General features: G+C 33.2%; 2 protein-coding genes across 2 annotated transcripts; one reads left to right on the plus strand and one right to left on the minus strand.

Moving 5' to 3' along the window:
• Positions 1-2,778: 2,778 nt before the first annotated feature.
• On the plus strand, positions 2,779-8,561 carry LOC106066657 (myogenesis-regulating glycosidase-like). Its single transcript, XM_013225724.2, has 2 exons — positions 2,779-4,734; positions 5,710-8,561. The coding sequence occupies exons 1-2, from the start codon at positions 2,853-2,855 to the stop codon at positions 5,994-5,996; spliced, it is 2,169 nt and encodes a 722-aa protein (XP_013081178.2). The 5' UTR covers positions 2,779-2,852; the 3' UTR covers positions 5,997-8,561.
• A 988-nt stretch (positions 8,562-9,549) lies between these two features.
• LOC106066658 (uncharacterized) lies at positions 9,550-15,451 on the minus strand. The gene is made up of 2 exons (XM_013225726.2): positions 15,343-15,451; positions 9,550-14,183 (listed from the first exon to the last, which is right to left on the minus strand). Exon 2 carries the CDS (start codon positions 14,124-14,126, stop codon positions 12,309-12,311), a length of 1,818 nt encoding a protein of 605 aa, XP_013081180.2. The 5' UTR covers positions 14,127-14,183; positions 15,343-15,451; the 3' UTR covers positions 9,550-12,308.
• Positions 15,452-17,449: the final 1,998 nt, after the last annotated feature.

Consider the following 17,449-nt stretch of genomic DNA (forward strand, 5'->3'; position numbering starts at 1 on the left):
GTCCCAAATATCGTCATCATGATTCGCATATTTTTGACTATTGCGATAAACGTCGCTACATGCGAGAGAAGATTTTCCAAACTTAAACTGATCAAGAATTATTTGCGATCAACGATGACAAATTTACGACTCACTAATTTGGCCATTTTGTCCATTGAACAAGAGCTGGTGGAAAAAAATGGATTTCGATAAAATTATTGATAGGCTACTTTTGCCAGCAAGAAAGCGCGTAAAATTCATTTGTAGTATGTTTATGTAAAAGTGATTTTTTTTGAATTAACATTATTTGATTAATGAATACATATTATTTTGAACAGGTTTTGCTATGTTATTAATTTGTTTTTTTTTTGTTTTTGTTTTTTTTTGGGGGGGGGCATCAAGATGAGGTACCGCACCAGGCATCATACACTCTAGCTACGCCACTGACCAATAGCCAGTAAGAAGCCCATACTGAGGCTGATTGGGAATTGGAAAGGTTGGGGGGTTAAGAGTGTAGCCTACTGTCCGGGGGGGGGGGCGGTGAACTTCAATGAAAGCTTTAGGTGGCATTACAAAACAACTCCAAGACGGATTATGAGAGTCGCTCCTTCTCTTAAATCTAGAAGAATGTCTGGTTCCGTAACTATAATTTTAATTGGGAAGAGCTTGTTTTAGAAACTCTTTTTTTTACATTGATAAGCCGAAGTGTTTGCAAGCCTAGGCGAAGAGGGTTATATGCCCTTTTGAAGATCCGATTGATTTTGAGGCATTTAGGGTCTGAGAATAGCAGGCCTCCGATGCAGTCGTATTAGACTTTGGTCTTCGTCTAATTTAAGTCTCTGGATAAGGAACGTGCACAAAAAATAATATGATTGTAAGTTAGCCTGCAAATGAAATTCCCAATTATGATTTATAAAGCAAACTCAAGTCTTAGCCTATATGTCTTGATTCAAAATATTTAATGCATGCAACTGATTGAGCTTTCCAAATTGTTTTTTTTTTAATGATTGTTCAGAATGTCATCTTATAAGGCATTGTTTTTAATTCCTAAGATTAAGAATGCATGCAGTATTTCGCATGGCCACGCGAACCCAGAAGCGACCTATATATTTCACCACATCTAATAGGCCTACAGACAAAGCGCCGGACAAAGCCGTTGTCCGCCAGGGTCACTTTAGCCTAGGTTTTCGGTTATTCTTCTGCACTGACATGTCTTCCACAAGGACCTTTTCTTTGGGACTCGAATGTGCTGTCACATATATATGAACGTATTTTACCACATCCAGTGCAAAAAAAAAAAAAAAAATATGTTGGTGGTCGATATAAATTCTCTGTTCGCAAATGGTTTTTGAAATGTTCCGCTGGAGATACAGACTAAAAGGAATACTGAAATAATTGACACATACAAATGGGGGAATAGCAGCAACTGAATGTCTGAAATAACAAAAAGTAGAAAATGAAATGTGCATGTCCAGAAATTAAACCATAAACAGAAACTAAAACTGGATTCAATTTTAGCTTACTAGGCCTATGGATAGGATGAGGGCGCGGTGGCAGAGTTTTAATGCGCTTGGCTTCAGAACCGAGGGGTCCCGGGTTCGAAGACTGGGATTTATTATTTCGGGATCTTTAGTGCACACAACTCTAATATGGGTATCTGACACTAGTTGTGTAAAAGTAAAGGCGGTTGGTCGTTGTGATAGCCACATAAATATATACTTTATAGACCGCAAGGTCTGAAAGGGATACAATTTTTATTTTACTTTTTATCAAGGACTATTATTATATAGAGACCTCGACATTTCAATTCTACGCCCTTCTCCATAAACTCTATTATGCATACAATATAGATCTATATATATGCCCTATATCCAGTGACACTTCAGCTTTTATGCATACAATATAGATCTATAGGCCTATATAGGCCCTATATCCAGTGACACTTCAGCTTTTATGCATACAATATAGATCTATATATAGGCCCTATCCAGTGACACTTCAGCTTTTATGCATACAATATAGATCTATATATAGGCCCTATCCAGTGACACTTCAGCTGTGCAGCCAACATTTCGGGCTCACATAGGTCTCACCAGCCACATGAGGAAGCACAAACTCTAGTGAAAAGCCACGATCACTATATATAAAATAAAGAAAATGTGTGTGTGTGAGAGAGAGAGAGATCGAGAGAGAGAGAGAGAGAGAGAGAGTATGAGCGAGAGAGAGAAAGAAGAGAGGTAGAAGAAGAAGAAGAAGAAGAAAAGAGAGAGTGCCACAAAATTTCATAGTAATTATACAGAAATACGGGAGGCGTGGTCGAGAGGCTAAGTGCGCTTGAACTTATCTTGGCTTGGCTACCTATGAAGGGGGTTCGAGGTTCGACACCCGAATCGGGCAGAGTTGTGTTTACCTACCTAAAGGCAGCACGGAAAAACCCACAACTGAAATTGGACCAAAGCGCTCTGAGCATGCTATAAGCATGAAAGTAGCGCTTTATAATAACCATAATTTTAAATTTAAATTTTACACTTATTGTCACTTATCGACATACTAAAAAGTATGTTAAATCGTTAAAATGTGGCCCATTTATTACAATTAATGATCCGGTCATAATAAACAATATATAGGCTGGAAACAAATCAACGATGTGTTATAATAGTTAGATCTATAAATAGATTTGACCCCCCCCCCCTTCCTTTCTCCGTTTCTATACTGACTTTACGCTTTTTATTTTCGTTCTTAGTGTCTGGGTATTTTTCTGTATTTAGAATTTCGATAAAAAATGAATACGTTTGTTGATTATTGACCTTTCCTAACATGAAGAGTTCCATTGGCAGCTTGTTGAAAACATTGTCAATTTTAATTTTTCATCAATGAAGGAAACCTTATTAGATCTAGAATCGGAAGAAAAACAGATTATGGGTTTACCGAAACGCAAACTTTCAAAAATTATTAAAATAATTATTTTAATTATTTTACTGGTCATTTTCCTTATTGTTATAACGACTTTTTCTTGGAGAGGCTCTTTAAAAAATGTTCCTACAATTATTTTGACTGAAAAAGACGAAAGTGTTGTCTTGGATGAAAACACTGAAATGTTAATATTTAATGACCCTGACTTGGACGAGAAATATCTCAGCATATCTTTTCAACATAAGTTGCAGAATTCACGTTTTAAAACAACATCATGTGATGATTTCATTGACAAGTCTAAACTAGGTCAGTTTAAACATAAAGATCCTGATGATTTAAAATTAGAATGGAAACCCACAATATGTCAGATGTTTGAAAACGACATCAAGTTAGCAGTTTATGAAGATCATGTAGGTATTAAATGTCATACTGTTCATTGGATTTCTGAGAATAAAGATTCAGAGATAGTTAACTGCTTGGACATCTCTGACGACAATTGGTATGGTGGTGGAGGTCTATCTATTCAACGCTGGCCTCTCAATAGGGTTAATGTTCCCCTTCAGCCTTATATCACTAGAAGATTTACACCTGAAACACAGACAGATGAAGCTAATTTTGATTCATTTATTGAGCCTTTTTTCATAAGTGCAAAAGGAACTGTGATTCTAGTAGAGCCTTACTTGCCATTATTTGTTTCTATCAACCATAACAGTAATAAAAAGCTTTGCTTCAAGTCTTCTTACCAAAACCCTTATAATCTTCATGAGTCAAAGGCCGACAATATTTCTTTAAAATATAAGGTTTGCCATGACCGTCGTGGCCGGGCAGCACATTGGCATTTCTTAGAATGGAAAGCTTTGGACCACTCAACAGTTGCACCTCCTTCAGAAATGTTGATAAAACCTATATGGAGCACAAGGGGGATAAATACTGATAACATTAAACAATCTACTGTGCTATCCCTGGTAAAGAACATTAAAGATAGCGACCTTCCTTATAGTCAATTGTTTATAGATGGTAATTATTCAAAATCTATGGGAAATTTTTACTTCAATGAAAATACTTTTCGGAATTCTCATCAGCTAATAATGGAGTTTAGATCTGATTTAGTTAGTGATAAGCTTCAAGTTGGCACTGAAGTATTTCCTTTTGTATCAGAAACTAAATTTGCACTGCAATTTAAACCTCGTCAAAACTCAAACACCTATGGAAATGTAAGTCTACCTCTTCATCTCAATGTCTTTAATAAGGAAGCTGTCACATGGTATAACAAACATTTGAAAAGTGTTTACAAGGAGCTTACCACCAGAGGATTTCGATTTTCTGGTGGACATGCTTTTGACATTGTACAAGAAGATGTTCATTTAAATTTGCAAAACAGCACGTTTCATTTAAATAAATTCACTAACCATTATGCTGCTATCGCCAGTTTATTTGGTGAACATTGCCTGATAGGCAGTGGCTATAAAAGTCAGAATTACACTGTCATTGCTGATGCTGGGCCAATGTTGGCTTCTTGGAATCATAAGAAAGGGCTCCAGAGTATCATACCTACTACACTGACATATGGCCTCATGGGTTATCCCTTTGTTTTAACTGGGCCCATTGGAGGAGTTGACATGTTGGGAAAACTCTTCAATGGCAACTTTCCACCACCAGAAAAAGAACTGTTTATTCGATGGCTACAAATTGCTGTGTTTCTTCCAGTCATGGAGTTCTCTAGTGGGCCTTGGCTCTATGGAGAGGAAGTAGTTAATTATACAAAAAAAATGTTGGAATATAGACAGAGTGTGTTATGGCCTAAATATCTAGATCCAGCCTCTAGTGAAGCTACAGAAGTTGGTAAGTTGTTATACATATAATTTATAAAAAGCAAAGCGCTGACTCACTTCACACTTTATTTTTATCTAAAATATATATTATTTGATTTTTACCTCTTGATTAAATTCTTTCCTTTTCACAGTGTCCTTAGTAAAGAATAATTAACTAATTAAATAAAAGCACTTTCCCCTTTTGATCATATCCTGGTGCAGCATGCAGTTGTCAATTCACAAAATTCAAATTGTATTTTAATCCAAGTTTTATACAACTTTACATGCATTTTCCTCTATCCTAATCTTTGTTTTTTTTTTTAAATAATTTTTAAATAAAATTATAAATATGAATGAACAAAACATCATTTTACTATTTTTAGAAACAAAACATGTAGTAGAACTAATCTAATTGCTACATCAAGTCAACAAAAGAAATTAAAAAAAAATTGGATTTTAAGCTAAAAATAGAAAAAAACTATATTTTTATGTTGAGTCTATACATTTTTGGATAGGGCCAGACTGGGTGTCAAAATGGGCCTGGGCATTTCTGTACAATCTGGCCCACAAATTGTATTTATACATATGATGGGCTTCCAGATCTAGGTCTACCTTTCCTCAAATTTTTTAAATTAAGTTTGATAATGTATCGATATAACTGTATGAATTCATATAGCTAATAGCTAAGTGTGTAGGCCCTAAAAGGATGAAACCTACTAGTAGGTGACTTATATTCTTTCAGAAAATGTGTTCTAAAAATAAAATTATTATTACACTGTTTAGTCTGTAAAAGATTTTCTAAACATGATGCTCAGAGGGACCCTTTTATAAGTAAATATTATATAACCTCTGACAATATAATACATAGTGACATTTACCGGCCCACTGGGCATTTGCCCCGAAGGCCCATATAGCCAGTCCGCCCCTGATTTTGTATTAAAAGCTGTTTAAATCATACTATTTTCTTTTAATGACATATTTATCAGTATATTTTTTTTTTCATTAGGCACACCTATTGCCCGTCCCCTGTGGTACATATTTCCTGATGACAAGACAGCCCAGTTCATTGATTGTGAATTCTTTCTAGGCAACAGTTTGTTGGTGGCTCCAGTGCTGTATGCGAATGCTCGACACAGAGATATCTATCTTCCTGATGCTCCTTGGTGGAGAGATCAGCTCCATGACCAGTACTATACTGGAGGTCAATGGCTTAGAAATTTTCCAGTTGACCTCTATGAAATTGCTACATTTGTTCAGGAACGACCACAGAAAAAAACAGAGAATCTAAAATAATTTACAAATATAATTGGGTACATATTTTCCAGAACTATGACTTATATTATAGGAACAATTTTAATACCGGTACTATTTAAAAAATATGTCATTAATATGGGTGAAGTTAAGCTTGATGTTTAATATAATCCCTAATTAATAAGTCACATTAAATTAGCAAATCAGCACATTCCGGACACATTTGTATATATAATCTTCTGTCTTCACAATTTTGGCTATTTTAAAAGAATTATATGGTCTTTTAGTGCTGTTATTTCATTTTTCATGTTTGCTTTTCTCTGCAAACATTGAACAGCTAGCACTAGGCATGCCATTGCAATTTGCATTATAAATTATAGAATCTAAGCTTTCATTCTCTATTTACTGTCTTTTTGTGTCTACAGGAACATCTTTTGTAGATACTCTTTCCAGTTTTTATTTAGCTTTTTGTGTCCATGTTTTATTTTTTTCATTAATTAGCTATATATGTAACTCCAGTAATTAGGAAAACCATCAAATAATATGAAATATTATTGAATTTTAATGACTTGATTTTTTAAGTTATTTAAAAATACCCATGGATATATTTTTTTCATTTATTAAATTATAATTATTTATTAATTAAATTCCTCCTCAATATTTGTGAATTTTTTTCTAAGCATTTTAGACAACACATTATTTTCAAAGAGATGATAAATTCATGTTATTATTGTTATACTGAAATTCTACTTGATTGGTTAGTGTTACAAGTTTGGTTTCTGTTTATTGACACTAAATATCAGTGAGAAGATTGAATTCATATTGTGCATACATTATTCTGTTAATATAATATCTTCAGCTGTTTGTATGTCAATCTTAGCTAACTAGCACACTATAAAGAAACATTGAAGTAAAACAAGTAACTTTAAAAGATTCTTAACTCCTTAGAGTTTCATTTTATCCATTAGAATTATTTTTAAGAGCAAAGCATCAAAACTGTATTAGTTGCATAAATAATTCTTCTTTCCTCTGTCCCTTGACTTTTTTCCATAAGGGTGCTGTGACATTACTCATAACCAAATCCCTCCAGCCTTTTTGTCTGATCAACTAGTACAGTAGTGAATAGGACCAGGGCATAAGAAAGACAAGCAGAAACACATATTTATATATGTATATACTTTATGCTTTTAAAACAAGGTGGGGAAAAAAATAGGGATTGTGTTTTATATTATACAGAAACTTAAAGGGATTTAGGTATATGTTGTATTGTATAGATTATTTTGAATAGTACTTACTACCAGTACTTTCATTTTAATGTAATTATCTATGGGTAGTGATTTTTAGAACTCATTTGGTCAATGACTAAAAGGACCTAACAGTGTTGTCTATAAACCTCTCTTGTCACATTCATATCATGTATCTTAACTAAATTTGCTATTAAAATATTTGACACTTTATCATGTTGCATAAACCAGCACATACCAGCGTATGTAAAAATTGATGTAGCAGACTAACTTTGTGTACATAAACAGTTGCTAACTTTGCCATGGATGGTCGTTTGCATGTAAAAAAAAGAGTGACATATAAATGTCTAAGTTGGCGACTGTTGTAAGGCAGATAACCCAACTTTAACTGCATTTAATGATATTTTTGTTTCGATTTTTTTGTAAGTGTGCTAATTTTACATTCCTGCTTATTTGTACATATTATTACATATTATTATCACTATTTTATTTTTACATAGATGTAGAGTTTCAATAAATTTCTGAAAAATATAGAGTGGTTTATGTATGTGCCAGTACATATTTATTTGTAAAAATGTATTTAGCATAATTGTGCCCTATGTAATTGAAGTAGTTATTTATGTGAGGTAATGAAATATCTTATTTTGGTAAATTAGAGATAATTCGCTGTTTAGTTTCAGACATTGTGTAGCCTCTGCTTGTTAGAGGACTATGCAGCCATCACATTGATAGTCTACTTTTTTTTTTTTTTTGTATCACATAAATCATACTAATAAGATTTTAACTTGTTGAAGTTAGTAATACACATTCTTGCTAAAACACTGCTTGAGGTTAGTAACATATCCTTTTGAGGTTCCATTGGGTGAACAAAGTTTGTAATGTGTGTAATGTAATTTTGAAAATGCCAGAAAAGAAAAGCAAGGCAAACGACACTAGCTCCAGCTGGAATAACCTGCCCAGTGTGCGGCCGAACATTCCGGGCTCACATAGGTCTCGTCAGCCACATGAGGAGGCTTAAAACCCCTGTGCTAAGCCGTCAGCCCCCTGGATGACAAAGTGGTCATCATCGAACCACGATGGACGAACTATATATATATAATTTTGAAATACAATAAGGTTCTTAGTTTTTAAATAGTGATGGCATTTAAGCATAATTAATGCAGTTATGTCTATATTTAAAAGACTGAAGCATTCATTACTTTTTTTTTTTTTGTTTCTAGTAAGTGCTAATTTACTAATTTTATAATGTTTCTAAAACAAACTTTTGAAAAGTCATGTCTGATCAAAAGTCTGTAAAACGTGACTAGTAATCTCAGTCTAATTTGTTAATGTTTTATCTTTGAATAAACAATTTCTGCCTCAAGATTTGTGTATGTTACAAATAAAATACACCACTTTATTGTTTGAGTAAATTGTTATAGGAGGAGGGAACACTTAATAAGAGAAGGGTGGGGAATGCTGGGATTAAACTTTTTAGAATATATAACTTTTTAAGAGACTCATCAATTTTTCAAGGAGGACTCAGATTCTTTCAAAAGAAGGGGAAATATATATATACATACAGTTGTTTTAAGTGCTTTTCATATTTTTATATTAACATAAAAACATTAAATTAACAGTAGTGATACTTGTAAAAGACATTTTTTAAAGTTAGATATAGTATAAATAAAAAAGTCTTGGTGAAATGTTCTTTCGTGTATGTCAACTAGGTATAGTAATCCAATTCTAAACTAACTTATTGTTCAACTTAAAATATCAACTTGAAAGGGACATGAACTTTTATGTTAGCTATTCAGTTGTGCTATTCATAATCAACAAGTAAAATTTAAGAAAAAAAAGGAGGATATAATTAAACTTCAACTTAAATTGGATGACATAATCAATTACTGAAACACTATTAAAATACTACTATACATTTTTGAATACCTCCAAGTATAGGTACCTGACTAGAGGAGTGGTTAGGATGTCAGCTTGAGCCATGAGTTCAAATTCAGTTTGTTCCCCTCCCCCTTTTTTTTTATGCTTTTAAAAAATGAATACAGTAAAAATTCACCCTGATATCACTTGCTCCCCCCCAAAATTTTCCCAACTGGTCTGGATAAGTGATAGGATCATAGAGTATTGAGAAAGCTAAAATTATGAAATAGCACTAAACAAAAACAATTGGTAAAAATATTCTAATCGCACAGATTTACAGACAATTCCTAGATCTATCACAAATTTAATTACTTGACAGATCCTAACTAATTGATACAATCACACTTCTATTAAGCTTTTTTGTTTTTTAAAGTGTTATCTATGTTTTTCTTGTTAAGATTGCAATTACCATACATAAATAAGAATAAGACTGCTTTATTAATCCTTTTAGGAAATGTGGAATCTTTTTTTTTTTTAATGAAAAACAACAATAACATCAACATTCCATAATAGGGAACAAGTATAACAGTGAAGAGCTAACAATTTTACTCTTGTAAATGCAAATATGGCTGCGTTAAGTTATAGTGAACATAACTTTTGAAAGAAACAAGGCTGACCAATGCTGATTAAATATAGTCATCAGCACAATACATTTTATTGATATATAGTGTACTGATAGTTGAAAATACAAAACCTCTAACAATTCCTGAAAAACTCTGACCTGCTTAATTGAATGTCATGAAGTTTTCAGAAAGATTTATTAGAGAAATGAAGTTTCACTAGTTTGAATGTTTAGCACCTGATAAATGTCTACAAGGTTTGCATGAGCCTAGACCACAATTGGTTACTTTACAAAATATACAGAGAACATTAACATTTAAAACTAGAAAATACACATAAAAAAAAAAAAAAAAAAAAAAAAAAAAAGAAAAGCAGATCTTAAGTAACAAAGTTAATAAGTGTTTAGTTTACATTTTTATTATCACACTAGTCAATCTGTGCCAGTAGTATACTATGGCTTGGCTCACGAGACAGGACTCCAAATTGTCAGAGAAAACAGGGCTTTTCAAAAATGATTTCAGCATTGCAAGCAGCAACTCAAAACTTAATTATTAATTTAACAGCAAGTAGATTGAAGTCATCTGAACAAAGGTTGTTAGCTGTTACAATTCCTCCTCTTAGCTTTGCCAATTCTTCATTGGTTCACAACAGTACACTGGGTGCAACCTGGACACTGGAGGGGTATTTCAAAAATGGCTCTAAAGATTTTCCTACAAATTTGACAGATAATTTACATCTGAGAGAAAAAAAAATCACTAGCTAACTGGCCACACTGTGAAAACTTTGGTTTGACCATTCTAATTTTCAAAATATAATCAACTTAAAATTAAATCAAGCTATTTCAAACACACACTTAAATGGTTATTTGTACTGTATTAAGTAAAGTATCAAATAAATAGACACACAAACATGTTGCACAATGTCTTATGTAGAAATTAGCTGGACTGTAATAGAATCAATTGAATGAAAAAAAGACTCCTTGCAAAATTGAAGCCTAACAAGAAATCAATAGAATGAGAAAACATAGACAATAATCAGCTTCATACAGAGAAAATGACTTTTTTTTTATGTTAGTCATTTTTTAATCCCTACTTGTTGAACTTATCCAATGTAAAAAGTATTTTATATAATTGTCTTAATCTAAGTAATCATATAGCTGTTCCGTTGGTAGTTTTTAATAATCCCTTGCTAATTCAGACATTCAATCAATATACAATAATCTCTTGTTAACTCAGACATTCAATCAATATACAATAATCCTTTGCTACTTTGTGGTTCATCTTTTGCAGTTTCACTTTTTTTTTTCATGGGAGCTTATGGTTGCTATATTGCAAATATTGAAGAAAAATCAAAGTAATCAAAGTAAACCCTGAAAGAGACATATATAGGTGTAGATCTTAGAGAGAAAGTGGAGATGAATTGGCCACACCCTAAGACAAGACAATTGAGCTACACAGTCCTTAAAATGGAACCCCTAAGGCAGAAGGGAGGAAGACCAAAAAAAAATGTGGCGACGCAGTGTACTAGATGAAGCTGAGAAGACAGGAAAGAGCTGGGAAGCCATTAACTAATTAGCAAGAGACAGTGGAGAGTGCCATGTTTTTACAGAGGCCCTATGTTCCATGAGGAATGGAAAGATGATGATGAACTTCTTGCTGACTTATTTGTAAGATGATTTATGATTGGGCATAGGAAAGTATATCTACCAGTATTGTTCAAGTCCAGAGTGAAATTAATTTTTGCTAAGATAAGGAACTGATAGGATATCACATGTAGTTTCAGCTGAAAAACATTAGACTGACTGTTTAATGCCAAAATTGAGGGTTATGAGCAGTACAGGGAGGTTCTTAAAAATTCCAGATATTCATGAAACACATAAAAAATATCTTTCCTCTACTTAGACGAAATTCGTTTTTCGCAATGATCTTAGAAAAGCATCCCCACAGAAAAAAACAAGGGACTACTGTACGAATATTTAATTTATCTACTTTAATACTCAAAAGGATGACTTTTCCTGTTTTGTTTCATAATGTCTGCAGTAAAAAATGTATTTTACTGTTCTCTAAAGATTGATTAATTTGGGCAATACACAGATACTGTAACGATAAAACCAAGCCAATTTTGTTAACAACAGATAAAATAAGCTTGTAAAAATTGTTAAAAATGTTCATAATAAAAAATCAGTACAATTAATATAAAAAAAAAAAGATTAAAAAATTTATTGATGTCCAATTTTAGTAAAACAAAATATTAAATTTTTTCTATTAATTTATTACTGGAAGTTCAAACTTTTAATGCTTTTTTTTTTGTAACAGCTGTTTTTTTTTTCTACCTCAAATCTGTTCAGATGGGGAGGATCTATCGCAAACTAGGATCTCTTGACTTAAATTTGATTATCATAAACATTTAAATATTTCTTATTCTCTGTATTTTACATATGGAACTATAGGAATCTAGATCTATAGACTAGTTACAACTATAGATTTCTTTTCTTTTTAGGTCTATAGGTACTGGTCCATTCAGACAGCTTCCTAATGGCAAATGATTTTTCTTTTTTTTTTCCTGGTGGCTTGTTCAAACTTTATATATTCAGTATTCTTCTTTCTGGCAAAATGATTTTTCTTCTTTTTTTTCATGCTGGCTTGTTTAAGCTTTTATGTTCAGCATTTTTCTTTATCTCCAATGATTTATCTTCTTTCATGCTGGCTCGTTTAAGCTTTTTATGTTCAGAATTCTTCTTTCTCTCCAATGATTTATCTTCTTCTTTCATGCTGGATCGTTTAAGCTTTTTATGCTCAGCATTCTTCTTTCTCACCAATGATTTATCTTCTTCTTTCATGCCGGCTCGTTTAAGCTTTTTATGTTCAGAATTCTTCTTTCTCTCCAATGATTTATCTTCTTCTTTCATGCCGGCTCGTTTAAGCTTTTTGTGTTCAGCATTCTTCTTTCTCACCAATGATTTATCTTCTTCTTTCATGCTGGATCGTTTAAGCTTTTTAAGCTCAGCATTCTTCTTTCTCTCCAATGATTTATCTTCTTCTTTCATGCCGGCTCGTTTAAGCTTTTTACGTTCAGCATTCTTCTTTCTCTCCAATGATTTTTGTTCTTCTGTCATGCTGGCTCGCTGACGCTTTTTACGCTCGGTATTCTTCTTTCTTTCTAATATTTTTTCTTCTTCTGTCATTTGGGCTCTTTTCTCTTTCAACAATTCAGCCCGCTTCTTACAGAAAAAAGTTTTGTCCTCATCAGTCTTAGCTTGTGTATGTTTTTTAAGTTCAGCATTCTTCCTTCTGACCAATGCTCTTTGTTCTACTGTCAATCTGATTCTATTGTTTTTAACCCTTGGAATATTTTTCTTCTTCAACAGTTTTCTTTCTTCTTTTTTCATTGTGTTTCGTTTGATTTGTTTCTGCTGTACATTTGTCTTTGGAGTAGAAGTTTTGGCTCTGTTATCCCTAGGCCTTGATTTAGTTTTAGTTTTTCTTCTTGTACTCTTTTCCATGAACTTAATATCCAAATTCTGAACATTATCACCTTCTGAAATCCTACAGGGTTTGTTTCTATTTTGACAAATAGTAGAAAAGGGTATATTCTTAGGATGAAGCTCTTGAAATGAATGTACATGATTACATGCAATATATGTTTTCATTTTCCTTAGAACAAACCTTTTTCTCTCAATGTTGCGGCACAATAACATTTCTTCTTCAAATCGAGCATTTCGGAGTTTACCAACTTCCTGAATACATGACAATTCAGGAAAAGAATTGCCTTTAGAGTTAATTAATGTATTGTAGATTTTTTGACTGAGTTGATCATCTTTCTCTGCCAACAGCACCTGACACAACATACATATTGTAAATTTTTCTTGAGACGATTTAAGACTCCCATTGAACATACTAATTTTTTGACACAAATCACATGCTTTGATATACATTTGAGAAGAACTTATATTATTTAATTGTTCTGTAGTAAGTTCTAAATCAGACTCAGGGAGATTTGTATGATCATCATCTGAATTTAAAAAATTAATTACTTCTGATTGGTCTGTTTCTTGTTTTATCTCTTTGTGCACTTCGTTCCATAACCTTTGAGTATAATTTTCTTGGTTTCTGTCTGCCATAGATTCATTTGATGTACAGTTACCTGAAACACTCAGGGTGTTTCGATGCAACTCAGAACAAAAATTTGAATTTAAAAATTCAGTTTCTTTAACATGCGACAAGCACTCTTCTATTTTATTCCAGAGTTTCTGAAAAATGCTTTGCTCAACAATGACTCTCTCTAGTCTTGTAAAAGTTGGAGCCAAAATGTTGAGAGGGTTTTGTTTCATAGTGACACTATTCTTTATATCATCCACTGATTCTTCTGTAATACTTGATTGTTGGTTTTTGTCCTCTTGCAAGATGTGCGTACCTGATGTGTCTACTTGAACAGGATTCTGAGTTTCCATTGGTGTTTAATGTGAAATGTACATAAAACCTTGGTTTAAAACTTAAGTTTGTAATACCTGAAAAATAAAAGAAATAAAGTATTGTCATTGTGGTTAAATACATATAAGTAAAACTTTCACAAATAAAAAAAAAAGAGAAAAAATATTACCAAAAAATATAAGATTTAGGCTATATTTTCCTTTTTTTTATTAATATAATCACCCTTACTTTTATGTCTTGCTTTAAAAGTAGTTTATGTTTATGAAACATAAGATTGAATATATATAATTATTTCTTAACAAAAAAGCAACAACAAAAAAAACAAAAAAACAATTCATTTTTAGAAAACAAAAAGTAACTGATGCATTTAAACATTAATAAGTATTAAAAGTTTCTCTTTCAGACCTTGTGATCTGCATAGAAGGCTAACTTGTTAGCCACTGAGCTATAATCTATCCAAGTACTTATGGCTCCCAGAAGCTGTAGCATGCGCAGCGGCCACACTCCAGAAACGTCTTTGACTGGCCGGCTAAACTCTAAACCAGGTAGAGGGTATCTGACGTGTCCATGGCACTCAGTACACTGAGGTTTTGTCAAACCTAGCATGTGAAGTCTGGACTTGGCGGCCTGTGCGTAATGTCACAAAACTAGACAAATCGGACAGAATGGCAACTATCAGCACAGTGCTGTGGAGCACTCTAGAGCAGGACAAGACACACAGCCTCTGGTCATCCACTGCACCCAAACTCGTCCCCGGACGTCATCACCAAATCTTGCTTCCAGAAAATGATGGGCTTTAGGATGAGAGAGTGAGGTTGACATGTTGCACGAATCCTCCTCATTTAAATCCAAATTCCAGTGCAAGTGCACTGCAAGTCACTACAGTCGTTCACCACTGACTGTGACTGACACAGAGCAGCAGTGGAGTCTGGCAGCCACCCGAGCAGCCCTATTTAGGAGTGCACTGCTCACCTCCATAGTCCATAGCATGAGGACAGGGCTAGAATAGGTGCTAGATGCATGACGCGTAGGACGTAACCGTAATCATCTTTTTTTTTGAAGTAACGACAACGTCAGTGTGTTATAACTTAGAATAGATCTAGATTCTATATAAGTTATATTATAAGATTTAGATCTAGAGACTAGATTATTATAATATTGTAACAGTAATCTGCATTTTTTTTTTTTGCATATAGATCTATTACTTAAATCTTAAACTTAAAATATAAGAGAAACCTTATTCTAATCACTGATCAGTATCAGTATCACGTAAGAGCCTGAGCTTAAGTTGCAGTAGTTCAAGGGGCAGCCATCTTTGTTATTGTTTAGACTGTAATCTTATATCTTGGGTTTTCTCTCAGATTTGTGTTTTTGTTTGTTTTTAGTTTTGTAGCTAAAAAAATATGCTACATCTAGCATCTAGCTATACCGGTATCATCTAGTCCAGGGGTGGGCAACTATTTTGTATCGAGGGCCGCATTCAAAAAAATTTGGGAATTGCGGGCCGCATATGTATATACAACTTTGAAAGATACTTTAGCTAATTGAGCAGAATGTCTTTTAATTCATATTCACACTGTATTATATTCACGTTTTTTTCCACACTCCCCGTAAAGGAATTACAACAAGAGTTAGCAAATTTTTAAATCAATTTTACGATTTCTTTTTAAAATTGCTGCTGTCTTTTTATATTACAATATCCCCTTAAATATATAGTTGTACTTAATGTGCAGTATTCTACTTTTTACACTCGTGCATATTGTTCCGGAACTGTGGAACTAGCTATTATAACTAGTTGTTATCCTTGTGACTGCTGTCAAATTACAGTCAGTCAAAGTCGACTAGTAATTATATTGTTTTAGTTTCCACAAAAAAAAAAAAAATGCTTGTTCACTGAATCAGACAATATATATTCCGGAAGTTAAATGTCGGGAAGAGCGAAACTTAACCTTGTGGAGCATCACCAGAGGATGCTGACCTTGTCCTTCAAAACCTCCTATAGAACCAAGACTATTTGGAGAACTGCCTGATCTGGAAACCATTGCGCGGTTCATCTCAGATATAGGGTTAATGATCTGAACCCTCCAACATGTAAAATAAGAACGAAGAACAAGAAGAAGAACAGATGTATCATGTATGTGTACCCAAATAGTGTGAACAGCAGCAAAGTTTTTTAAAGTGTTGAAATACTGTACAGCTTCTGGCACCCATAGAACTCCAGTGGAAGTACTGACTGGAACTTCTCTTTGCTTGAAGTTATGTCCTCTGGAGCTAAATCAGCTCAGAAATATTGGTAAAAAATTCAGTCAATGTCCTTCAAGTAACATATAACAATTTCTTCCTTGAGATTTTATATTGTTCTCAATTGCCTTGCCTATACTTAGTTAGCGGATACATTGGATTACTTTGTTTCTTATTGGGAACTACCTGTGGTTAAAACCCCTAACTGTGATAAGTTTGATTGCTATGTTACTGTGTGCTATAGTAAGTTTATATTTTATGCAGCTTTGTGCAAACATTCCTGTTTAGAGTTTATAGTTGGGATATTTTTTTTTATAAAAAAACAAACACTATTTTACTCAGTAAAAGATCGAGCTCCATCAGTTGTTACACTTGCCATCTTGTTCTAAGCCTACCCAACATTCAACACAGTTCTTCATAGCATTGAAGAAATACTTATCAGAGATTGTGTCTTGAATTGAGTGTATTGATGTATAGCCAATAAGCATTTTTTTCGTTTACTTGAAACTTTTTATAATAGACAGTTTCAAAAATTTATATCGATATTATTTTAAATATATTCGCATTTTTATATGAATATACTGTGGGCACACCTGATTTCTGTAGGTGTCGGCGGGCTGGATAACACACTCCGGCGGGCCGTATGTGGCCCGCGGGACGTAATTGGCCCACCCCTGATCTAGTCCTAAGTATATTAATTAGACTTATGATCTAACTGCTAGAACTAATTAATATATTATTGTATATATATGACAAGGTTCTTAAAGGACAATTAATTTTTGGTAATAAACTGTGCTGATATTTATTATAAGCCTAGTTAAATTTAGATTCTCTATGTAGTTTTATTTAATAGTTATGTAGGCTATATTGTTTAGTGGTAGGCCTATTACAAATTATTGAAATAACACTGAAAATTCTAAAAAGCATATATATATATATATATATATATATATTAACTTGTTGATATGAGAACATGAACTAATAAAAGTTTCAATTTTATATTTCATAATAAACGAATTTTTGTGTGTTTTTTAGCGGCCCCCGTAAGGGGAAAAAGCCGCTATTAGGTTTGTGCAAAATGTCCGTCTGTCCGGCTGTCACG

The sequence above is a fragment of the Biomphalaria glabrata genome, chromosome 9, assembly GCF_947242115.1.
Source record: "Biomphalaria glabrata chromosome 9, xgBioGlab47.1, whole genome shotgun sequence".
NCBI classification, from domain to species: domain Eukaryota; kingdom Metazoa; phylum Mollusca; class Gastropoda; family Planorbidae; genus Biomphalaria; species Biomphalaria glabrata.